Consider the following 25697-nt stretch of genomic DNA (forward strand, 5'->3'; position numbering starts at 1 on the left):
CACATTTGAGACTTTCCTGTGAACCTAAATGTGTTGCCTGTTGTGTTTTGAATGTGACAGTGTTTTGAGCCGTGACACAGATGTGGAAAGTGCTGATTTGTTGACAGAAGCTGAAAGTGTTCCGGTACCAGCCCCTTTTAAGGAAAGGTGTGGTTTTGACACTCTGTTTGGGCTAACAGTTAGTGAAACCACTGACTGCTCTTCAGCTGTTAAAGGGACAGACCCACTAGTATTTGCGCAATCAAGGAATCTGTACAGTTTAGATTTGTACAGTGTATGGTCAGTGGGTAATCTGCTTATGTATTAGGGAGGCATTGTAAAATGGGGAATCAGTAAAGAATACTGCTAAACGGTGTCCACATTTTTGGTGAGTGCTAACATAGCATGAGTAGATAAAATTCTTTAATGTGAATTTTGAAATGTTCAAACTTAATGTTCTTCTGTAATCTTTAGATTGAGTGGCTACACGGCGAATGTGAAGAGTGCAAAGACAATTAAAAGGAAACAGTTGAAGAAATATCTGGATACAAAGAATCACAAATGAAGTGCAGAAACTGAGGGAAGAGAAAAAAGCGAAGAGGGACTGTGAGTAACACAAATAAGGGGAAAATAAGACGGAGGGAAAGGGGAAATGAGAGAGAATTAAATTTAACATTAATTTTTAAGGGAAATGTGATTTTGTTGGTAAGTAAAAGCAAAGTTCTGCAGAAGCCATAACCCAGAAATAAAATCAGAGTGCACACTTTCTAGGAAGTCGTATTGGACTCAAAACAATAACTATGTATTTCTCTCCTAGTTGCTACCAGATGTTTCCCGGTTCTGTTTTTATATTAGAGATGTTGTTGATTTTTATTGTCATTGTCTTTTCAGAACTAATGTTAAAAACAGAGACTGAGGAGGTGACCTGATAGCAATCCTTGAAATAATGAGCATGTTTGATAGGATAGACTATGAAGCTGTTTCCACATGTTTAGTCCAAAACTGGAGGTCAAAAATACAAGATAGTTATCAATAAATTCAATAAGAAATATAGCGGGAACACTCTGTCCAGAGATGGGCCTGGACTGCAAGCTAATTCTCATCAGAAGGTGATTGGCACAGATGTATTTGTGGAGTACATGAATAAACACATAATGGAGAAAGAGAAAGTTCCATGGGATTCTTTACCACAGAGTGCTGTCCAGGCCTAGGTCATTCAATATATTCAAGGCTGAGGTTCATAGATATTTAATCAGTCACAGAATTGAGGGTTATGGGGAAAAGCTAGGAAAGTGGAGTTGAGGATAGATCAACCACAATCTCATTGAATGGTGGAGTGGAGCGGACTCGATGGGCTGAATGGCCTACATCTGCTCTTGTGTCTTATGGTTTCATTAAATAGAAGGTTTTGTTGATAGTATGAGATAAAAGTCGTGTGGGAGGAGCATGATTATCAGCATAGCCCATGTAGATTGATTGTCCTTTTTCCGTCGGTGCTTTAAGTTCTGTGTATAGTCTCTCAGAATGGTCCATCAAAGCAAATCATTCTGTTTCAATAACCAGGTTTAAATTTAGGGCATTAATTCAAGTGCTGCCATGATAGTTATGGTGGTACAGTTCTTCCTGGAGTTAAAGTCAATTGATTTTTTGTTTGTCTTCTGTTTCAGTATATTATTTGTGATTAACTGTGAAAAATATGGACAGGGATTTGCAAAATCAGATTTTCAAACATGTTTCCCACAATTTTTCCTGGTCCCTGCTGGATGTCTGGGTCACCTATTTGGCTCAAACATCAGCACAAGGGGTGTGAAACACTCACCGGTGCAGCAGCTAGGATGGCGAACCAATTATTTAATATTTTTCAGGCTGCTTTTGTAGGGGTCCTCTCACTGTCTGAGCCCCAGTTCAGTTTTGACCTACAATGGCTGCATCTGCGTCCTGCCCGGTACCTGAGGATTCACCTCATCAGAGGCTGCCTCCACCTCCGCCCCCACCCCCTTCGCAAAAAATGCTTCCTATTCAGGAAGTCACAGCGTTGCGCAATTTCCATCAAAAGCTCAGACCGTCCATGGTTCTGAAGGGATTTTCTGCAAATTTCCTTCCACATTCCCCTAATGTAGATGGGTGCCTCTCTCCAGTTTAACCTCCTTAGAATCTCCCTCCAGCGATACCTCCTCCAATCAGCATCATCTGGGAACATTTTTCAAAAACCTTTCGTGGATTTTGCTGGGTATCACCAGCAGTTGGCTTGCTGAGCCACTTCAGAGTAGAATTAAGAGCCATATAGGTGTGGTCTAGAATCATATGTAGGTCAGACCACATAAAGTCAGAAGTCACATCACACAAGGTTATAGTCCAACAGGTTTATTTGAAATCACAAATCCTTCATCAGGTGGATCACACTCTGCCTAGTGGCAGAGACTAGCTTTTGTTCCAGAATTTTTATTTATTTATTGGTTGAATTTAAAGTCTATTGGCTGTTGGGCTGGGGTTTGACCTCATATTCTTCAGAGCAATAGATTGGATCGCTGAATTGCAAGACCAGCAACATCATCACTATATCACCATGTCTCACATGGGGGTATACTATAAAAAAAACCAATGGACTGTGGAGATGATGGAAAAGGGGAAAGCTGTACACACACAAATGATTTTTAATTGTACTTGTTGAAATCAGATTTTTTGGGGTGTGTCTTTGCATTAATACAAGATTGCATCATCAGAAATTACTACAATTAGCACAATTTTAAAGGCATTGTTGGCATACTAAAAATTTGTTAATTCCACACATTCTGCTTTCTCATAAACAATTCAGCTTTATACAGACATACTGCAGTGAAACAGCTTTGAAAGGGTTAAGGAAGTGCACCTGAATATGATATTTGAGGCTGTCTATGTTAGTGCTTTGTGCTTATGTGAAAGTTGTAATTCTCTCAGCTTTGCTCTTGACAACCGCTTGTCAAAATTCTGCTGGTGATAACAAAAATACAATGGAATTTATTTTTACCCACATTTGAACTGTTCTGTAGCTGGTGATTTTCTTCCAACTCTCCGCAATGGGGTATTTATTCCTGTTGAGTGTTTCATTTATAGTAACCAGTGAGTCTGGAGCAATGTAATTGGATAGCAACAGCAATGTGTAAGTGCCTGATTGACTGACTGGCTCTCATCCAGGAAGTGCTTTTGTCTCATTTTTAATTGTTCCTTCCTTAAAAGTTAATATCTTCTATACCTTCATATTTCCAGACTTTTTTTTGTAATTCAATTCAATTCAATTTATTTTTTTTAATCTGCTAACATTTAGTGGATTATTAGTCTGACAATAAGGGAAGCTTTCTGATGGAAGGGATAAAGCTTGATGACTAATCCCAAAAAATGATTCTAAAGTTGGAATTTGATCTGTTAAAACCTAGAGATGCCAGTGTAGGTGGATGCACTGCTTTTCTTGGTAAATTCAGATTCCTGACAATGGAAGACCAGCTGTATGGTGCTTCTCTGCACCCTCACACATTATGTAGCAGAGTTGTTGATCCTCTGGGTAATCAATTGTATCATTCTTCCTCCCGGGAATAGCCAGGAATAAAAATCAGTGCAGGTTCTCTGATGGTTACAGGTCTGAATTTCCAACCTGTGCTGTGCAGAGCTGCATTTACATTCAATGGGACCCATTTCATGGTGGCTTTATGAATTGACAGTTCACCGTCTCCAGCACCAGTTGTGAGTCTTTGTGTAAATAGGTTATTTTGAAGAATAAAAGTTGCAGGGGAAAACTCAGCAAAATCAGTGGAGAAAGAAACCAAGAGTTAATGTTTCAGGATGCATTTGACATTTATAACACCATTCTCTGAAGACAGTCATATTCAACTCAAAACTTTCGATCTGTTTCTCTCTCCACTGATGCTGCCAAGTCTGTTGAGTTATTTTTTCCCCAAGCATTTTCTCTTTATTGCAGTTTTCCAGCATCTGCAGTATTTTGATTTTGCTTTTAGGGAGAGAGGTGAACTCCACTTTGTACAGTTTGTTTTTGTCAATCTGTTGGTTTCTGTTCACACTGTGTGTTTGCAGTTGGTTTGTGATCTGGTTGCCATAGTAATGATGTTTTACAATCGACTTGCAATTCATTGTAGCAATCGAGTCATTGTGGGTGCTGTTTTTGACTGTAGTTGTTTTTCATATGTGCGAATTCCTGTATGTTATGTCCTACCATGCTCCACAAAGTCTCCCATTTTGCAGCTAAGGTGCTGGCCATTCAATCAGCATTCAGAGGCAATTGGGCAGGGTAATTTAATGATTACATTATTGGTTCTGTAGTCTGGAAGGTCCAGACTAATAATTCACTGAACACAAGTTCAAATCTCTTAGTAAATTCAAAATTGAATGCAGTATTTAAAGAAACAATTGGAAATAAAAGTTTTTTTTTATTCATTCGATGAGGGTATCACTAGCCAGGCAGCATTTTTGCCCATCCCCAATTGCCCAGAGGGCTGTTAAGAGTCAACCCCATTGCTATGGATTGGGAGTCACATGTGGGCCAGACCAGGTAAGGATGGTGGTTCCCTTCCCTAAAGGACATTAGTGAACCAGATGGGTTTTTCCAGGAATCGGCACACATTCATCATTAGAAACCTAATTCCAGATTTTTATTGAATTCAAACCAGGTCCCACAGATTAACAGTCAAGCGATAATACCACCTGGCCATCAACCCCCCCATAAGGTAGCGGTTAACAATGATCACATAGCTATCGGATTGTCATTCAAACCCACTATCTATCTGCCACTCTTAGCTATATGTGTCTCCAGTGGTTCCCTACAGGAGGAACCCTTCCTAAAGTCTCATCTAACTCTTTACTAAGACTTTTCTATTCTTGCCTCATTGTTCTGCTATCACCATGCACCTCAATTATACTTTCTGGAGCTCGACTGTTAGTTATTTTAAGAACCTCAATCTTATTTAAATTTGGATTCACTAAAGAAAAAAGCCTAATCCTAGACACCATTCATTTTTTTAATTCCCTGATGGAGCATAGGTGCCACTGGCTGGCCATCATTTATAGACCACCCCTAGTTGTCCTTGAGAAGGTGGTGGTGAGCTGCCATCTTGATCACTGCAGTCCATGTGCTGTAGGCTGACCACAATGCTGTGAGGGAGGAAGTTCCAGGATTTTGACCCAGTGACAATAGACAATAGACAATAGGTGCAGGAGTAGGCCATTCAGCCCTTCGAGCCTGCACCGCCATTCAATATAATCATGGCTGATCATTCCTAATCAGTGACAGTGAAGAAATGGCAATAAACCACATTTCCAAGTCAGGATGACGAGTGTTTTAGAGTGGAGCTTGCAGGTGGTGGTGTTCCCATGCATCTGCTGCTCTTGTCCTTTTAGTGGTCGAGGGTTTTAAAGGTGCTGTCTAAGGATCTTTGGCTAATTTCTGCAGTGCACCTTGTAGATAGTACACACTGCTGCTACTGAGCATTGGTGTTGGAGGAAATGGATGTTTGTCAATGTGGTGTCAATCAAGTGAGCTCCTTTGCCCCAGATGGTGACAAGCTTCTTGAGTGTTGTTGGAGCTGTACTCATCCAGGCAAGTGGGGAGTATTCCAGTACACTTCTGACTTATGCCTTGTAAATGGTAGGCAGACCTTCTTAAGTTAGAAAGTGAGTTACTCACTGCAGTATCTGCTTTTGTAGCCACTGTGTTTATGTGGTGTGTCCATTTAAGCTTCTGATAAATGATGACCCTCAGAATGTTGATAGTGGGGGAATTCAGTGATAATAACATTATTAAATGTCAAGGGGTAGTGGTTAGATTGTTTCTTATTGGAGATAGTCATTGCCTGACATTAATGTGGTGCAAATGTTACTTGCCACTTGTCAGCCCAAGCCTGGATATTGTCCAGATCTTGAAGCATTTGAACATGGACTCCTTCAATGACAGAGGAGTCACGAATAGTGCTGAGCATTGTGCAGTTATCGGCAAACATTCCCACTCCTAACCTTATGATGGAGGGAAGATCATTGATGAAGCAGTTGAAGATGGTTGGGCCTAGGACACTACCCTGAGGAACCCCTGCAGAGATGTCCTGGAGCTGAGATGACTGATCTCTAACAACTACAACTACCTTCCTATGTGCCAGCTATGACTCAAGCCAGCAGAGAGCTTGCCCCTGATACCATTGATTCCAGTTTTGCTAGGGTGTCTTGAGGCCACACTGAGTCGAATGCAGCCTTGATGTCAAGGGCTGTTACTCTTACTTCACCTGTGGGATTCAGCTCATTTGTTCATGTTTGAAATAAGGCTGTAATGAGGTCAGGAGCTGAGTGGCCCTGACAGATCCAAACTGGGCGTCACTGAGCAGGTGATTTCCAAGTAAGCGATTGCTTGATAGCACTTTTGGTTCCACCATCCATCACTTCAGTGATGATTGAGAGCAGACTGATGGGTCAGTAATTGACTGGGTTGGATTTGTCTTGCATTTTGTAAACAGAACAAACCTGGGCAATTTTCCGTTTTGTCAGGTAGGTACCCATGTTGTAAGTGTATAGGAAGAGCTCGGCTAGGGAAGCTAAGACAATCTATTCATGTTTCTAATACATATGACAGCATAACCATTGTTCAGTTTCCACCAGCTACTTCCTGGAGTTTACTATTGATCAGAAACTAACTGGATCACCCAATATAAGCACTTGCTGCAAGACTTGGCCAGAGGTTGGGAGATCCATGGAAAATAACTCACTATCTGACTTCAAGCTCACCCAATAAACCTTTTGATTGTAGTTTGGTCTTGTGCATAAACATGTGCAAAAGATTTTCAAAGAAGTCTACAACTCAGGGCAGTTGTTTACAATTTGATAGAAGTTTTGTTCTAGAGTGTGCATACCATCTACAAGATGCTACACTGCAGCAACTGACCCAAGCCTCCTCCAACAGAACATTTCAGACTTGTACTAGCTGGATGCACAAGGATGTCAGATGCACAGGAACATGACACGTGCACATTTCCCTCAAATCCACTCACTATCCTGACTTGGAAACATATCAATGTTTCTTCGCCTGTGCTGGTTCAAACTCGTGGAATTCCATTCCTAAAGACAAGGACTGCAGCAGCTTCAGAAGGGCACTCACTACCACTTTCTCCAGGGCAATGATGGGGATGGGGAATAATTGCTGGCCTAACCAACAATGTCAATGTCTCATGGACAATAAAATAAACCTTTGATTATCTTTAAACCAGGCAGGTTGACTCTGACTGATCAAATCATTACACAGAGGAATGAACTAGAGAATTTATTCCCTTTTTCCAGTTGCAGTGTGTGCATGTTCTTTCTGTCTACAAAGAACAGAACTATGTGTGTTAATATATATAGCTTGTGTGATTAAAGGTGGATGTAGTATAATTATTATTTGGGATTGAGATTTTTAAAACAGAAGCAGAAGGAGTTTGGTCAGTTCTGTGGAAGTTTTTTTTAAGTCATTTGGTACAGTGACCTAGACATTATTTCCAAGAAAGCATATGATCCACTCAGTATCCTAGCAGAACACCTCTGTGTTAATGGGTGGAATGTTTATACTGCTCAGTTTATGACACAGAGGGAAAACAGACCAGACACCATTAATTTAGCTCTTGACTTCAGAAACAAAAGTGATTTTAGTTTCATGACACTTCCAAACTGTGAGAGTTTGCACATTTCAACTGTTGGAACGGAAAAGAGATTTGGCCCACCATAATTGAAGTGTCAGGTCACAGGCTTGGAAAGAAATTGTCGAACTGCCTCAAGCAGTCCAGGGGGGCCATTTGGAAAAAGTTCGTTGAGTAAGAAATTAAAGAATTGAAATAGGAGTGATATTTATTGGGATTAAAAATCTGCAAAGTATAATGTTAGAAAATAAGCTGAAACTTTATTTTGCTGTTTAACTTCTTTAAAACAATACAGCTTTGGTTAGTTTTTATTTGTTGAGTAATAAAATGTTTAAAAGTCATTTGCAGCCTTGTGTTGGAGTGTTTCAATGTCCAGCTACCACAGGAGCCAACTGCAAACATTAAATTTATGATCTATCAAGTCAGATTTCACTTTGGGATCTGACTTGTCCAGTATTACCACCGGTTGGGATCACAACACTTTCAGAAAGCACACATACCCCATACTGCAAGTTTAACTGACCATCTTAAATTTATTGTCAAAGTAATTCCGAGCACAATTGGGATTATTTCACAATTTTTAAGAAAACCTCAGGTCCTGCACCAACAAACAACTGTTTATTAAGCAGTTAAATATCAGATCTAAGGAATATTCTTCCAGGCTTCTCAATTATTAGTCCACTCGTAATTCTAAGGTAGTACCAATGCCTTGCCATTAATGTCGACAAATTCTGCTAGGAAACAATTGGAAATTTGGTTTGATTGTGTTATAACCCTTGCCTTTCTTTCTACATTTTCCTTGTATCACTAACTTCTAAGATTGATTTTAAACCAACATTACCAGAAAAGACTGGGATCCTGTATAAGGTTCATGAAACTCACTTCACTGCAAATCATCCTTGGGGCCAGAGCAATCAACATCAATCAGGACAGCCACTGATTCAGCAACACCCCTCTCCCCAGACCAACCTCCTCCTCCTCCTCCCCCCCCACCCCCAACACACACTGCAGAAAACCAAGCAAAGCTAAGAGGGAGTTTAACCAGATGACCTCCCAACCAATACTGAAACAACCTGTAATAACAGTTACAATCTAGAGGGAAGAAGCGAGAGGCCTAGAGTTGTAAATCCAAACCCCGTTGCTCTGTTTGAGCATGAGCAGTGAGGTCTGAGGAAGATTAGCTCCCGTGTCACCTGGGTAGGGAATCACGGGGATACTGTTTGAAACAAAGAACAGAGAACTGTGACTGGAGCAGTAAAGGTCAAACGGGAAGACCATTTTCAATGAGGAGCCATACTGTGAGTGTCTGATTGGTAGGACATGTTATGGACCAGGTCCGACCCCCTCAAAACTTTTCATGGAAGTGGCCCAGACTCTAACTTTACTAGTTGTTTTAAGCAGCTGTAGCATGGATATAGAAGGAGAGTTGCAGCTGGTCAACCCACTTAGTTTTAAACAAAACAAGTTACTGAATGAACATAAACAAAAGAGAACAGAATACCGAATAACTTAGCTTATCCGTAAACCCAACAGATTATCCCAATTTATGCTGTTTCCAATACTAGCAACAATCCCCATAAACACCCCTTGGCACAAAAGGTAAAATCAAACACAGGGTCTTACAGGAGAGATGTCAGAGAAAGTATCAACATGGACCTGCTTCTTTGGGTCATAGAGTCATAGAGATGTACAGCACGGAAACAGACCGTTCGGTCCAACTCGTCCATGCCGATCAGATATCCTAAGCTAATCTAGTCCCATTTGCCAGCACTTTGCCCATATCCCTGTAAACCCTTCCTATTCATATACCCATCCAGATGCCTTTTAAATGCTGCAATTGTACCAGCCTCCACCACTTCCTCTGGCAGCTCATTCCATACACGCTCCACCATCTGCTTGAAAAAGTTGCCTTTTCAGTCCCTTTTATATCTCGCCCCTCTCACCTCAAATCTATGTCCTCTAGTTCTGGATGCCCCACCCCAAGGAAAAGACTTTGTCTATTTATCCTATCCCTGTCCCTCATCACACTGTAAACTTTTGCGATAAATTCTGTGTCTTACAATTGTGTACTCCACAACCACCTGACGAAGGAGCGGCGCTCTGAAACCTCGTGTTTCCAATTAAACCTGTTGGACTGTAACCTGGTGTTGTGTGAGTTTTAACTTTGTACACCCCAGTCCAACACCGGGATCTCCACATCTGTCCCTCATGATTTTATAAACCTCCATAATTCACCCCTGTGCCTCCGATGCTCCAGGGAAAACAGCTCCAGCCATTTCAGCCTCTCCCTGTAGCTCAAATCCTCCAACCCTGGTAACATCCTTGTAAATCTTTTCTGAACCCCTTCAACTTTCACAACATCCTTCTGGTAGGAAGGAGACCAGAATTGCAGGCAATATTCCAAAAGGTGCCTAACCAATGTCCTGTACAGCTGTAACATGACCTCCCAACTCCTGTACTCAATACTCTGACCAATAAAGGAAAGCATATCAAATGCCTTCTTCACTATCCTATCTACCTGCGACTCTACTTTCAAGGAACTATGAGCCTGCACTCCAAGGTCTCTTTGTTCAGCAACACTCCCTAGGACCTTACCATTAAGTGTATAAGTCCTGCATTGATTTGCCTTTCCAAAGTGCAGCAGCTTCATTTATCTAATTAAACTCCATCTGCCACTCCTCAGCCCATTGGTCCATCTGATCAAGATCCCGTTGTACTCTGAGGTAACCTTCTTCGCAGTCCCTGACACCTCCAATTTTGGTGTCATCTGCAAACGTACTAACCATACCACCTATGTTCACATCCAAGTCATTTATATAAATGACGAAAGGTAGTAGACCCAGCACCGAACCTTGTGGCACTCCACTGGTCACAGACCCCCAGTCTGAAAAACAACCCCCCACCACCACCCTCTGTCTTCTACCTTTGAGCCAGTTCTGTATCCAAATGGCTAATTCTCCCTGTATTCCGTGACATCTAACCTTGCTGACCAGTCTCCCATGAGGAACCTTGTCGAATGCCTTAGTGAAGTCCACCGCTCTGCCCTCATCAATCCTCTTCATTACTTCTTCAAAAAACTCAATAAGGTTCATGAGACAAGATTTCCCACGCAAAGCCATGCTGACTATCCTTAATCAGTCCTTGACTTTCCAAATACATGTAAATCCTGTCCCTCAGGATTCTCTCCAACAACTTGCCCACCACCAACGTCAGGCTCACCGGTCTATAGTTCCCTAGCTTTTCCTTGCAACCTTTCTTAAATAGTGGCACCATGTTAGCCAACCTCCAGTCTTCCGGCACCTCACCTGTGACTATCAAGGATACCAATATCTCAGCAATCACTTCCCTAGCTTCCCAGAGAGTTCTAGGTTACACCTGATCAGGTCCTGGGGATTTATCCACTTTTATGTGCTTCAAAACATCCAGCAGCTTCTCCTCTGTAATATGGACATTTTTCAAGATGTCACCATCTGTTTCCCCACATGCTATATCTTCCATGTCAGTAAACACTGATGCAAAATACTCGTTTAGTATCTCCCCTATCTCCTGCAGCTCCACACATAGGCTGCCTTGCTGATCTTTGAGGGGCCCTATTCTCTCCCTAGTTACCCTTTTGTCCTCATTGTATTTACAAAAAACACTTTGGATTCTCTTTTACCTTATTTGCCAAAGCTATCTCATGTCCCCTTTTTGCCCTCCTGATTTCCCTCTTAAGTATACTCCTACTGCCTTTATACTCTTCTAATGATTCTCTCGTTCTCTTCTGTCTATACCTGACATATGCTTCTTTCTTTTTCTTAACCAAAACCTCAATTTCTCACGTCATCCAACATTCGCTACACCTACCAGCCTTTCCTTTCACCCTAACAGGAATATACTGTCTCTGGACTCTGGTTGTCTCATTTCTGAAGGCTTCCCATTTTCCAGCCGTCCCTTTACCTGCCAACATCTGCCCCCGGTCAGCTTTTGAAAGTTCTTGCCTAATACCATCAAAATTAGCCTTCCTCCAATTTAGAACTTCAACTTTTAGATCCGATCTATCCTTTTCCATCACTATTTTAAAACAAATAGAATTATGGTCACTGGCCCCAAAGAGCTTCCACACTGACACTACTCCAGCAGTTTCAACAAAACTACTGTGCTAAAAACAAACCAAACCAGAGAAAAGTTGAGTGGGCGAACTGGCCACTCCCCTTTCATTGTACAAGTGTTTTATTTTAAACTTGAAAGGCTTTTGCCTGAGGCAGCATCTGTTAGCTATAATCAAACTGGCCCTAAAACCCATCCAAACCCTACGACTTCTCTGAAAACAAAACAAGGACAACATAACCTTGTTAAAGGTGCAGCATCATCACATGTACCAAAGGAGTAACCAACCCAACTCAATAATTTTATCAAAGGCTTCAGCTCTTTCCTCATCAAACTGTAATAGAGCATGCTCTGAAGGATTTATCACATCCAGAAGTTGGAACGCTAGCAGAGATTCAAATACTCTGAGTCCAACCATGTGGCTTACTACCTTTCTGTCTTCCTGTCTTTAACCTACTATCCACTACTAACCCTTTGTCTGTCCGTTTAAGTGCCGGCTTGGAGTAAAAGGGGGATTTTATGCTAATCATCCAGATAGTTAGTTAGTGGTTTTAAGAGTTTGTATCATTCCAATTACTAGAATTTTGTAAAATACATTTCTCTAGTATCAAAGTTATTCTTGTTTTGCGTAAAACAAACAATGTCAGAAGTCTTCATCAGAATCATGGCTCGGGAACAGTAAATTGAGGGATAGGTCAGTTGGGAGGAATTATTGCAATAACGTGTCAAAATTTTCATCAGACGTTACAGACCGAAGGGTTCCCCACTTTATGTTTGCCCAAGTGGTTAATTCAGTGTCCATGTCAATTGTTTCCAACATCATTTTCTCCATTGAACTCCTCTTTTATTTAGTGCATCTTAAAAACGATGAGGAATGGAACCAAACAGCAAGAATGTCAACCCAAGTTTAAACAGTTTGAAAAAGTTCACAATCCCCAGGAAAAAAAGTGCTGACAAAGGTAAGCAATGAAAAGGATATTTGTGCCGAAAGTGGAGCTTTCACTATTTTTGTTTGCTCTCAGAATGCTGTGTCTAGTCACCATCCCTGGTTGCTCTGGCAACTGAATGGGTTGCTGGGCCACTGTAGAAAGTCAAGTCTTGGGCACATACCAAGAGTCAGGTGCATCCTAAGTAAGGCTAAAGGCTCATTTCTTGTGGAACATTAGAGAACCAGTGGCTTCGTTGATCTTTCTCTAAGTTGACAACCCACAAACAACTGCATTTGTCAAATTTCATTTTACTATGATTGACAGTTAAAAAAAATGACTTCAGCCCTTTTCAAGTCAAGAAATCCAACATTCAGGTTTGGGAATTAGAAATAAAATACCCTCACCCGCGTTGGGATGGTGTGTGAGTTAAAGGTGTTACTGTTCCCATGCATTTCCTTCACTGGTTAGAATCCTCGAATCCCTGAGGCTATTCGGCCCATTGAGTCGGCATTGGCCCTCTGAAGAGCATCCCACCCAGACCTAGCCCCCAGCAACCCTATCGCAGTAACCCCGCATTTATCAAAAATAACCCACCTAGCCTCCAGATCCCTGGGTAATTCAACATGGCCAATGCACCTCACCTGCACAGGATTGAATGTGCAAGGAAACCCACAATGACGTGGGGAGAATGTGTAAACTCCACACAGACACTCACCTGAGGGTCGAATCAAACCTAGGTCCCTGACGCTGTGAGGTAGCAATGCTAACCACTAAGCTACCATTTTTTGGTTCTTCTAAGTGGTAGAAGTAAGAGATTGAGGAAGTGCAGGAAACCTTGTGATGTGGCATCTTGTAGATTTTACACACTGCAGCTAAGGCACACTTCCGGTGGAGGGAGTGAACAACTGAGATGGTGGATGGGACTGTAATCACTGAGTCAAAGGCTCGCACCACTTGCTGCTCCTGCATCAACTTCTGGTTGCCCTATTTGCATTAACGTCAATGACTTCTTGTTTCCCAAGCTTACCTAGAAGTTTGTCATACGGATTGGCGCGAGTACAGCTTCTTACAGTCGACTTTAGATGGCTCCAAACTTGACAGCAGTTACAGGTTGAACTCCCTGTGGAGGCTTGGGGACATGAAGCTCATACATAATGTGAAACTCGAGCGGCGATTTGCAGAGAAGAGGTCAGTATGGGGCGAGTACCACGGTTCAAGACGGGTGCATGTTCCGTAATCTTTGGGCAAAGCTATTGCATGATCCTGGAGAGTTACGTGTGTGCAGATTGGGGTGAAATCTGAAGTTCCAATAGGTTTTCCTCTCAAGGTGTACTCAGGGCTAAAGGTGGGGCAACGTGACGGATATGGGTGGATACTGCTTCTGCTGTGCATCTGTTTGTCTCGTTTGGCAGATTGCCAAGGACAGTGCCCAGCATGACGTGGTTAAGACCAATGTGACCCATATCCACTGGCATCAAGCATGAGATGGGCAAGGAAAGGGATTTAGAAAAATGCAAATATAATGTACCCCAAGTGGGAGTCTAAATGTTTGATGGCCAATTTCTTTTGGTCACTCCCCTTCTCCAGAGAGCCCATCTTAACAGGGGAGTGTGTGATCCCCCAGTGTCTCTGACTCGTTGGTTTGCACTCCTTTGGTGTTCCACTGAAGGTGGACATCTACTCAGAGTATTATATTGACCCCAGGCTCCAGGAGTCTGTTTGGAATCAGGAAGAGGGAAGATTGCGAGGAGAATTGGGTTAAGTATTGGGGCTTCTATTTCTGGCCTTCATCCTTTGACACCCTATTGATAAGTTTATGAGGATCTCATAAGGCTTTACGAAATAGGGCAGAAGTATGTTGTTTGGCTCTTGAGCCTGCTCCATCATTCACTCAAATCAGGCTTGATTTGTGGCTTTAACTCCATTTTTCTGTCTTCCCCCCACTCCCACAACCCTTGACTCCCACGTCAGTAAGATCACTAGGCATTTCAGTTCACCCAGTTCCATCCTGGGTTAGTCTCTAAGTGACCTTGTGTACCACCCCTTTTCTCCAGAAGGCTGAAGTGTCCTGGTTTGCAGCTCCATGAGGCCCTGCCACTTTAACCACATCCTGGGAATCAAGGCCAGCCCATTCGACATTTTCAATGGAGTCCACATCCACTTGACAGAAGGGCAGTAGCTAATCAGCCTGCATGTTAGTAAGTGACAGCAGGCTACAGCAAATCAGGAGTGAGCTCACAGGATGGAAGGCATTACTGGTAATAACTGTCCTTGCAATTCAATTAAGATCATTCTCACTGGTAGGAAAGGCTTGTTGGGCATTAGCTCTGTGTGCAAATTGACCTGTAGTGTGATAGGTGATGGATTGGACTTACTCCCTGAGACAGTGAGGGAACTGAAGGAAATTGGGAGTGAGGATCAGTCTTGGGATTGCACTTCTGGTTTTGGGAATTGACCGGGTGGTGACAGTCTTATTCTGAGTTATTAATTCATATTTACTGTAGCCTTGCTGCCCCTTGTTGTTTGTACAAAAATGGTGGAGCATGCAGTTTATAACATTATAGCACATTAAAGCAGGATTCAAATAGTTTCTTGAAGGCTTGAAAGTGGTTCTAGGGAAAGGTATTGGCTTAAAATTAAAGTGATTGGGCATTTAACAAATCATGAGCTAGGAAATAATGATCCCAACTTTGCTGGGACACATACTGAGTGATGACATCACATGACCTCCAACCTTGAACTGCCCCATCCTCAGACTCCTGCCATTGATTCAAAAACAAAAGTTGCTCAGAAAAGCTCAGCAGGTCTGGCAGCATCTGTGAAGAGAGTTCAAAGTTAACGTTTCAGGTCCAGCGACTTTTCCTCAGAACCATTCTCTTCACAGATGCTGTCAGACCTGCTGAGCTTTTCCAGCAACTTCTGTTTTTGTTTCTGATTTACAGCATCTGCAGTTCGTTCAGTTTTTATCCTGTCATTGATTGTCCAAAGTACCAATCATCACAGAGCTCCACCCTTCCATTGACTTTGCAATAGATTTTTGGTTTTTACTTTTGAAAATCACCCTACTTGCCTTTATATTCATTCAATGATCTGCATCTACTACACTCTGGGGAAGAGAATTCCAAACACTAACAGCTTTCTGACTGAAGAAATTCCCCCTCATCTGTATCTTAAATAGGTGCCCCATTATTTTTAAATAGTGTCTGCTCATTCCAGGTTCTCTCATGAGAGGAATCATCTTCCCAGCATCTATTCTGTCGTGACCCCTCAGAATCATATTTGTTTCAATAATATCGCCATTCATTGTTCAAATTTCCTATGAATATAAGGCCAACCTTTCCTCATAATCAAACCCTTTCATCCCAGGAAGTTGTGGAGTGAACCATAGATCAGAGTGTTATAGAGTCATACAACATAGAAACAGGCTCTCCAGCCCACTATCTATGCTGACTAACAACATCAAACTACACTGATCCCATTTACCACTCTTGGTCCACACCTACTATGCCCTGGCATTTTCAATGCTCATCCGGATGCTTCTTAAATGTTGTAAGAGTATGGGTGGCATGGTGGCACAGTGGTTAGCACTGCTGCCTCACAGCACCAGAGACCTGGGTTCAATTCCTGCCTCAGGTGACTGACGTGTGGAGTTCGCACATTCTCCCCATGTCTGTGTGGGTTTGCTCTGGTTTCCTCCCACAGTCACAAAGATGTGCAGGTCAGTTGAATTGGCCAGGCTAAATTGCCCGTAGTGTTAGGTGAAGGGGTAAATATATAGGTGGGTTGTGCTTCAGCGGGTCGGTGTGTGGGGCCAAAGGGTCTGTTTCCACACTGTAAGTAATCTAATCTACCTCCACTACCCTCTCAGGTAGTGTGCTCCATATTTCTACTATCCTTTGAGTGAATTTTTTTTCTCAGATCTCCTCTAACCCACTTACTTCTCATCTTAAAATTGTGTCCTCTGGTCTTAGACATGTCTGCCATGAGCCACAGTGTCATAGAGCTGTAGAGTACGGAAACAGCCCTTTCAGTCCAACTTGTCCATGCCGACCCGATATCCTAAATTAATCTAGTCCCATTTGCCACCATTTGGTCCATAACTCTCTAAACTCCTCCTATTCATATACCCATCCGAATACCTTTTAAATGTTGTCATTGTACCAGCCTCCATCACTTCCTCAGGCAGTTTATTCCATACAGGCCCCACCCTCTCCATGAAAAAGTTGCCCCTTAGGTTTCTTTTATATCTTTTCCCTATCTCCCTAAACCTATGCCCTCCAGTTCTGGCCTCACTCATCCCAGGGAAAAGACCTTGTCTATTTATCCCATCCATGCCCCTCATGATTTTATAAAACTCTATGAGGTCCATCCTCAGCCTCCGACACTCCAGGAATAATAGCCTATTCAGCCTCTCCCTATAGCTCAAACTCTCCAACTCTGGCAACATCCTTGTAAATCTTTTCTGAACCCTTTCTAGTTTCATAATATCCTTCCTAAAGGAGGGAGACAAGAATTGCACACAATATTCCAAAAGTGGCTTAACCAGAAAAGATTCTCACAATCTGTCCTGTCGATGCATCTCTTAAATTTGTATTCCTTTTTCAGATCTCCCCTCAGCCTCCTCCACCACAAGGATAACAAACTCAACCTGTCCAGTCTATCCTTGTAACTGAGACTTTCCATCCCAGGCAATATCGAGGTGAATCCCTTTGCAATCTCTCCAGTGTAATTACATCCTTCTGATTGTGTGGTAACCAGATCTGCACACATTATTCCATCAGTATTTTATAAAGTTGTAACACAAGTTCCTTGCTCCTATGTTCTATACCCTGGCTAATAAAGGCAAGCATCCTATATGCCTTTTTCACTACCCTGTCTACCTGTGCTGATACCTTCAGGGATTTATGAACTTGTACACCAAGGTCCCTTTGTTCCTCAGTACCTCCTAGGGACATTCCCTGAACTGCTTTCAGTGAAAGTATATGCTTCCTTAAGTGAGGTGACCAAAGTTATGCACAGCCCTCTCATAGTATTGCAAATGACAAGATTCAAAATTGGTCTCTTAGCAAAAATGAGTAACATATTGTCTGCCTTTCTGCTTAATTAACAACCTGCTGTTGCAATTGCAGGAAGATTGCAATTTTGAATTGTGCAATCACTGATTTTATTGCATCAGGTTGTTTATTAAATAAGTAAATTAAATCCTTGGTGATATCATTAAAAGTGGAATTTCCTCTTGCGTAAGGATGTGATCAGACCCCCTGGGTCTGAATTCTGTGGAGTTTAGAAGGATGAGAGATGCTCCCATTGAAACATCAATCAATTCTTACAGGGCTCATTGATCAGCTCAATTCAAAGTGGATGTTTCCCCTGGCTGTGAGGGAGTCTTCAACTGGGAACACAGTTTCAGAATAAGAGCGAGGCCTTTTAGAACTGAGATGAAGAGGAATCTCTTCACTCAGTTTATAGTGAAAATTATAATTTCTGTACCCCAGAGGGCTGTTGAGGCACAATCACTGAGAATGTTCAAAACAGAGTTGGATAGATTTTCAGATTTTAAAAAAAATCAAGGGAAATGAGATACTATGGAGAAATGGCTTTGTGATCGAAGATTGGCCATGATCAAGTTGATGACAGAGCTGGATTGATGGGCTGAATGGCCTGCTCACGTACCCATTCCCTATGCCCTATGTGATGCTCACACAGTTAAGCATTCTGCAAACATTCACCAACTTGTTCTAGGCATGAAATTTAGCTATTGATCATAGGGCAGACAAGCAGGAGGCTGGAACAACACAGCAAGCCAGGCAGCATCAGGAGGTGGAGGAGTCAACATTTTGGGTGTAACCTTCCTTCAGGACTCTCCTAGTTCTGAAGAAGGGTTATACCAGAAACGTTGACTTCTCCACCTCCTGATGTTGCCTGGCTTGCTGTGTTCTTCCGACCTCCTGCTTAACTGCCTTGGATTCCAGCATCTGCATTTTTATTGTCTCGATTGACCATAGGGTAGCCATCACCCATTGTAAAAGGTTTTAAAATCTATTTGACTTCACCTCTTAATCCTGCAGTGATTGTTTTGTATTTCCGACAACTTTTGAAATGTAATTTGTTTTTAACACCCAGGGCTAAGATGCGTGAGGCTGGTAGACGTGGGAAAGAACTTGAAGAAAACACATTGTTTTTGGTGACATCCCACTGTGCAGCTTTGAAGCTGTATCAGGAAGGACTGAACATTAACTGTTCTGCCATAAGAGCACTGGGAAATCCAGCTTGTGGTGTTTATCTTCATCGGCACATTGATGTCCTACTGCGGTACCATCAGCAAAACAATCTGCTCACAGAAACAATTGTGTTTTTTAAGGTGAGAGAATGGATTTTAACCAGATTCTTGGTGGTCAGTGTTTCAATTCCACTGTGATATTAAGATTCACAGTTTCTGACTTTATTTAGAAACTAAGAAATTTCTCTTTTTCTCAATCACAACCTTCCATATTTCTACTCTCACTTGCTCTTTTTGACCATCCATCAGCACAGCTTTCCAGGTGAGCTCTGACTTTGTTGAAAGCCTCCTGTACTGCTCACCTCATTAGAACGGCTGTCTTTTAAACTCAGTTCAAAGCCAACTCCTTTCAACGTGCTTCTTTTCCAGGGAGCCAAGCAGGTTTTGGGAGTGTTCACATCATAGAGTCATAGAGATGTACAGCATGGAAACTGACATCTCTACCAGACATCCCAACCCAATCTAGTCCCACCTGCCAGTACGCGGCCCATATCCCTCCAAACCCTTCCTATTTATATACCTATCCAAATGCCTCTTAAATGTTGCAATTGTACCAGCCTCCATCACTTCCTCTGGCAGCTTATTCCATACACGTTCCACCCTCTGTGTGAAAAAGTTGCCCCGTAGGTCTCTTTTATATCTTTCCCCTCTCACCCTAAACCTATACCCTCTAGTTCTGAACTCCCCAATCCCAGGGAAAAGACTTTGCCTATTTACCCTATCCATGCCCCTCATAATTTTGTAAACCTCTATAAAGTTACCCCTCAGCCTCCGACACTCCAGGGAAAACAGCCCCAGCCTGTTCAGCTTCTCCCTATAGCTCAAATTCTCCAACCCTGGCAACATCCTTGTAAATCTTTTCTGAATCCTTTCAAGTTTCAATATAGATGGTGACATCTTGCAAAATGTCCAGATTACAGAGGAGGAAGTGCTGGATGTCTTGAAACGGGTAAAGGTGGATAAATCCCCAGGACCTGATCAGGTGTACCTTAGAACTCTGTGGGAAGCTAGGGAAGTAATTGCTGGGCCTCTTGCTGAGATATTTGTATCATCGATAGTCACAGCTGATGCTTAATGGGGCTCTGCTTAAGCAGGCCAGCCAATGCATCTACTTCGTCCAATACTGTGAGACAAAAATAGCATGTCCCTAATTTGAGTGCTTGTCAATACAAGATAACAATAAATTCACCACAAATTGCAGGAGAAATGCCTTTACTCAGGAGTAGTGGGGATGGAACTTGCCTTCATGCAGTGTGGTTGAGACAGATATCACAGATGTAGGAGCAAGTTAATGTAGATGCTAGAATCTGTACTGAAAACAGCAAAGGCTGGAGTTCACAGCAGGTAAGACAGCAATCATGGAGAGAGAGCAAGCTACTGTTTTGAGTCTAGATGCCTCTTCATCAGGGCTGATGTGAAGTGTGGACAGGGCAGCATTTATATCACGGTGGGGTGGGGAGTACTGGGGGAGAAAGGGTGTTGATAGAGTGGATTAAGTGATCAGAATGTGAGGATGGCAGAACAGTGATGTGTCCAACTGCCAGACTAGAAAGAACAGACAGTCCCACTGCGGGAGCGTGGATGTGGTGACAGAGAGTGTTGTAAAGTTAAATGAAAGGGAAGGAATGCGAGTGTGTTCCCAATCTAAAGATGTTGAACTCAATATTAAGTCCAGAAGGTTGTAAAGTGCCAACTGAAAATGAGATGTTCTGCAAAATGGTCATCCAGTCTGGGTTCAGTTTCTCCAATGTAGAGTAGGCCACATTGGGTGCAGTGAATGCAATAGACCAGATGGGAGGAGGTACAGACGAAATGTTGTCTCACCTGGAAAGCCTGTTTAGGCCCTTGGATGGTGAGCAGGGAGGAGGGGAAGGATCAGGTGTTGTGATTTCCCGATTTAATCATGGGATATTTTGTGTCCATCTGTGAGAGCAATCCAGTCCATTGTTGAACATCTTGCCTGGAAGTCGACGCCTCTGACACTGCAGTGCTCCCTCTGTGCTGCAGTGAAATGCCAACCTGGATCTTCTCATGACTCTGAAGAGGGACGTGAATTTACAACCAATGTTTCAGATATAACTGGCTTCGGGGCGGGGGAGAATTATGTTTGCTGTTGCGTGTATCTTGAAAATAGAAATCAGTGAGCAGTTTTACACAAACTAACTTTTGAAAATGCCCTCCTGATTTTGAAGGTGCTATTGGGAAAAGTGAGGACGATTCCACCCTGCATGAGAAAGGGAAAGGCTGATGTGAACCCTACAGCAAAGTTTGACTGTCACATGTCCCAAATTCCACCCAGCCTCAAGGAGTCAATTGAAATGCAGATCATTAACTCAGCGGTAAGTTCTGGCTTCTAAACCCATTTAACTCAGCAGTGAGTAACTTGCTTATCTCACACTCATCTCAAACACATTAAAATGTTTAGCACCAGATTCAGAAATAACGAGTGTCCCACTATAGCAGTGCCATTAAATGGTGCCAAAAGTATATCTAACCATTGGCAGGCTAACATTTCAACCTCCTGTACAAGTTCTGATAAGGCATAGGCGTCATCACTTGTATATTCACAATGTCACAGTGACAGTCTCAAAAGCTTCAACCAGACGAATCAGAGATGACAGACCTTGCTGATTCTGTTTGTTTAGTCACCCTGGGTAAGTGTGAGTTGCGCTGAGTTTTTTGGCAGGGTAAAATCTGGAGAGATTTCTCACCATATCTTACCAAAACTCGCCTCATTAACTATGCACTGTGCCCTGATGGGATCCCTCATGTCCAATTCTAGACCCATCTCAACACACCTGTTCCCAGAAAAACTCACCACCCAGCTCTGACATGGATAGGGAGAGCTTCCTCCTCCCTGGTGACCTCCTTTGAAGACTGCTCCTGTTCTCCAGATCCTCAGTGTCCATTGCATCAGGGTCCATGATGCTAGAATGATGAGGCACACTTTGTCTGGACTGTACTGGAGGGTATCCTCCAGACCATTCCAAGCAGTGGAACCACAGATTCAGCAGCCCCGTTGTCTGCTCCACATCAACCCTGGTCACGGGCTGGGCATCAACTTGGTGAAGCTGCCACACTGACTGAGCGATCAATACATTACATCAAAAAGGGAAGGGATTGCTGCTCTCTGACCCCCTTCCCATCCCAGACATGAATCAACTGTGAAATGTATCATTGACGGTGAACTGCCCTGAATTCATACTTTCATGACATATGATGTAGTAATATACATGCTGCACATGCCTCAGCTTCCCACCCCCTTGACTCTACCCAACAATAACCTCTTTTGATGGTGATCCCAATTAAGCTCTATGGGTCACTCTTACCTCCTTCTTAACAATCAACTAATAAACCCACAGGACTGTATTTACCCCAGACTTCTGACCTACTTCAACAAGCAACCAGAGATATGACTGACCAGACCCCAGACTACTCTCTTTGCAGTTCCCTTACTGACAATATGTGATTCCCTGGTAGCCTGACAGGAGTGACCACTGACAATCCCCAGGACTGTAGTCAGATGCTCTGCCCATGCCCGGCCTGAGCGAGTGACTGACTCTTAACTGTGTATGGATTGCTCCCACAGCTGATGGCCCCTGAAAGCCAGTGGCTGACCGTACTGAGGACTTGCCCCCACCCACTTCCCAACATGGCCATGCGATTGAATAAATGAGCAGTCCACTTGCTGCACAGGAAGCTGGCACCTGCTGTCAGTGTTAGATTGACATCTCGCTGTGCCATCCAAAATGCAGAGCCCAAATAACCAGCATGACAGTTTGCTCGTACAAAACAGTACACCAATATGGCAATATTAATAGCATGTTGGAACTTCAGTCAGAACCAAAGGCTAACAGGCAGGGAAAGGCAAGCGACAGATGCTTCCAGCACGCAGGTTAGCTCAAGGTGAATATACGCTAAGGGGGCGAGTGAGTAGCCCTGAGATGCAGCGTGGTCCAGTCCATGGTCTGAGTGCCTGTCCTTGACTGCAGAGTGTCCTTGCTGCAGCCTTTCAATGCTAGTTTCCGGTCTACCCTGCAAAGACAGTCTGTAATTCCCAAATACCCTGCTTACTTTCTGCACCTAATCTTCAATGACTTACAACACAAACATTGTTACACTGACAGCTCCTCCCTTAAGAAATGGCGACATCCCTTAGGATCCCTTAAGATCTTCCCAGTTATTGGCACAATGAGGGAATTCTATTGTTGAAGCAATGGATTCATTAACATTCCTGTTACTTTATACACTGCCCTTAGGTGTACTTGTATGAGTTTGATGCGTTCTGTGAGACGATGGAATATCCGAGGCAATGCCTGCCTTATGCCCTTGTTACAGTGAGGTCCACAGGTCACAAGGTGAAGACTGCTATGGCACCTTTGCGGTTTGGTTCTGCTACAAGAAACCCTTCACTGCACGGTAAGACAATGCATCGGGTCCAAAGCCCCTTAGCCTAGCTGTTCTGGCTTAATCCTGCGCCACCACTGGCCTCTGCCCTGACCCTATGGAAGCATGTGGGATCAGCTTGGTAAATGATTTTTGGCACCTTTACCATGTGGTCACTCACAGAACGAAGGTGGTGGAAGTGGCACTGGTTTGACCAAACCAAGTGCCAGGCCACTGGCACCTAATATGATTTGTTTTTTTTTGTTGTGGGACACAGCTGAGATTTTCCAGTTCCTCTGGTGGAGGAGCTCAAAGCAAGGAGATACAACCTTGAAACTGGAGTTGGATCATTTAGGAGTGAAATCAGGAAGCACTTTTTCACGAAATTAGCGGTGGCTATTTGTGATTTTCTCCTCTAGAAGGCTGCGATTATCAGGAAGAATTGGAACTTTCAAGACTAAAATCAATGGGATTTTTGGGGCTAACGGTATTCAGCAGCTAACCAGAAACATAGGAATGGGAGTAGACCATTCAGCCCATCAAGCTTGCCCCACTATTCAAGACAATCATGCCGGATCAAACACTTCCATGCCCTTTGCTCACCCAACTTCATAACCCTGTATGCCATTGGTAAACCGAAATCTATTCATCTCTACCTCAAACAGACTCAAAGAATGTTTAGAGACCTGTGGGATAAAGAATGGAGCTGATCCCAACTCATAATCTGATTGAATGCTGGGATAGACTAGAGAAGTTTAATGGACTCTTTCTGTCCCTTGACCCAAATTGCCCCCTTTTAGAGGCAGGGCTCAGTGTGTCTGAAGTAACCAGAGGTTTGCCGGGTATCCAGGCTAGTACACTAACTTACATGTTTAGGTAGGCCACACTTTTATTGTATTCTTTGACAGGTCAGTGGTGAAGTTAACCTGGGGGCACAACACAAGAGCTAACTTGCAGGCTGGTGAATTGTCACCTTCGATATTTCTCCCCTCCCCTTCCTCTCGGTATGGATCACCATAGCTGACCCAAAACTTATTCTTAATAGATGGCAGCTAGGGTTGACCAGCTGTCCTGGCCAGCTGCTGCATTTTGAAGACATTTTCCTTCTTTCCCATTCTCAAAGGGAATCCCCACACATATGCACATTAAACTGGCATGATTGATAAAACAGGAAGGCCAGCAGTTCTTCCCTTCTCTGTAGCAATGCTTCTGAAGTCAACTGTAGTGGTGGCATGGTGGCTCAGTAGTTCGCACTACTGCCTCACACTGCTAGGGACCTGGGTTCAATTCCTGGCTTAGGCCATTGTCTGTGTGGAGTTTACACATTCTCCCTGTGTCTCTGTGGATTTCATTCCAAAGATGTGAAGGTCAGGTAAAATAAATTGCCCATAGTGTTAGGTGCATTAGTCAGGGGTAACTGTAAGGGAATGAATCTGGGTGGGTTACTCTTTGGAGGGTTGGCATGGACTTGTTGGGCTGAATGGCCTGTTTCCCCGCTATAGGGAATCGAATCTAGTACCATAACAATCATTTAGCATACTGAGATCAGTTACTACAGCCCCAGAGCCAGGATCAATATTAACATAATAAGATTAGGCAGGAGGAAGGGATTTTCCAGTGTATCTCAATAGCTGCTTGGTTTTATTGATTTGTTTTGTACAGATGTCCCAAGGATACAGACATTTATCTGGATGTGTCATTAGGCTGTGATCCTGGCCCTTACACCATCCGGGGTTGTAACGTCTGGAACTGAGTTTACTGAGGGAGATGGAGAATAATTGAGAAGGCTCTCAGTTCATCTCGTTAGGGTATCTTTCTTGCTGCACACAGCAGAAGGCCTGGTGATAGCATGTGGGCTTGATTTTTTTTATATTCATTCACAGAATGTGGGTGTCACCAGCTAGGCTAGCATTTATATCCCATCCCTGATTGTCCAGAGGACAGTTACAATTCAACAACACTGCTGTGGGTTCAGTGTCATACGTAGGTCAGGGCAGGTAAAGATGGCAGATTTGTGGGAACGACAGACACTCACGGTTGGTATGTTGCCTCCCAGGTGCCAGGGTTTGTGATGTCTCTGATCGTATCTTTGGGATCCTTGAGGGGGAGGAGAAGCAGCCCAAAGCCCTGAGCACCAATGACATTGGTAGTAAGAAAGGTGGGGATCTAAGGCAGAAATTCAGGGAGTTAGGGTAGAAGCTTAGAGCCAGAACAAACAGAGTTGTTCTCTCTGGTTTGTTGACTGTACCACATGCTTGTGAAGTGAGGAAAGGCAGAGAGCAGAGCTGAACATATGGTTGCAGGGATGGTGCAGGAGGGAGGGTTTTCAATTCTTGGATAATTGGAGTTCTTTCTGGGGAAGGTGGGGCCTCTACAAAGAGCTTGGTCTTCACC

The 25697-nt window shown here is 43.1% G+C and overlaps 1 protein-coding gene across 1 annotated transcript in view; it reads left to right on the plus strand.

The window, feature by feature from the left end:
- Window positions 1-220: 220 nt before the first annotated feature.
- LOC122539258 overlaps window positions 221-25697 on the plus strand; it is a 32553-nt gene continuing 7076 nt past the window's right edge. Inside the window, exons 1-7 of the mRNA XM_043673959.1 lie at window positions 221-367; window positions 454-585; window positions 12561-12667; window positions 13660-13825; window positions 18761-18998; window positions 21110-21256; window positions 23177-23336. Of these exons, the coding sequence (XP_043529894.1) occupies window positions 12583-12667; window positions 13660-13825; window positions 18761-18998; window positions 21110-21256; window positions 23177-23336 (796 nt within the window). The 5' untranslated portion in view covers window positions 221-367; window positions 454-585; window positions 12561-12582. The remainder of the gene's footprint in view (window positions 368-453; window positions 586-12560; window positions 12668-13659; window positions 13826-18760; window positions 18999-21109; window positions 21257-23176; window positions 23337-25697) is intronic.

The sequence above is a fragment of the Chiloscyllium plagiosum genome, chromosome 32, assembly GCF_004010195.1.
Source record: "Chiloscyllium plagiosum isolate BGI_BamShark_2017 chromosome 32, ASM401019v2, whole genome shotgun sequence".
Taxonomy (NCBI): domain Eukaryota; kingdom Metazoa; phylum Chordata; class Chondrichthyes; order Orectolobiformes; family Hemiscylliidae; genus Chiloscyllium; species Chiloscyllium plagiosum.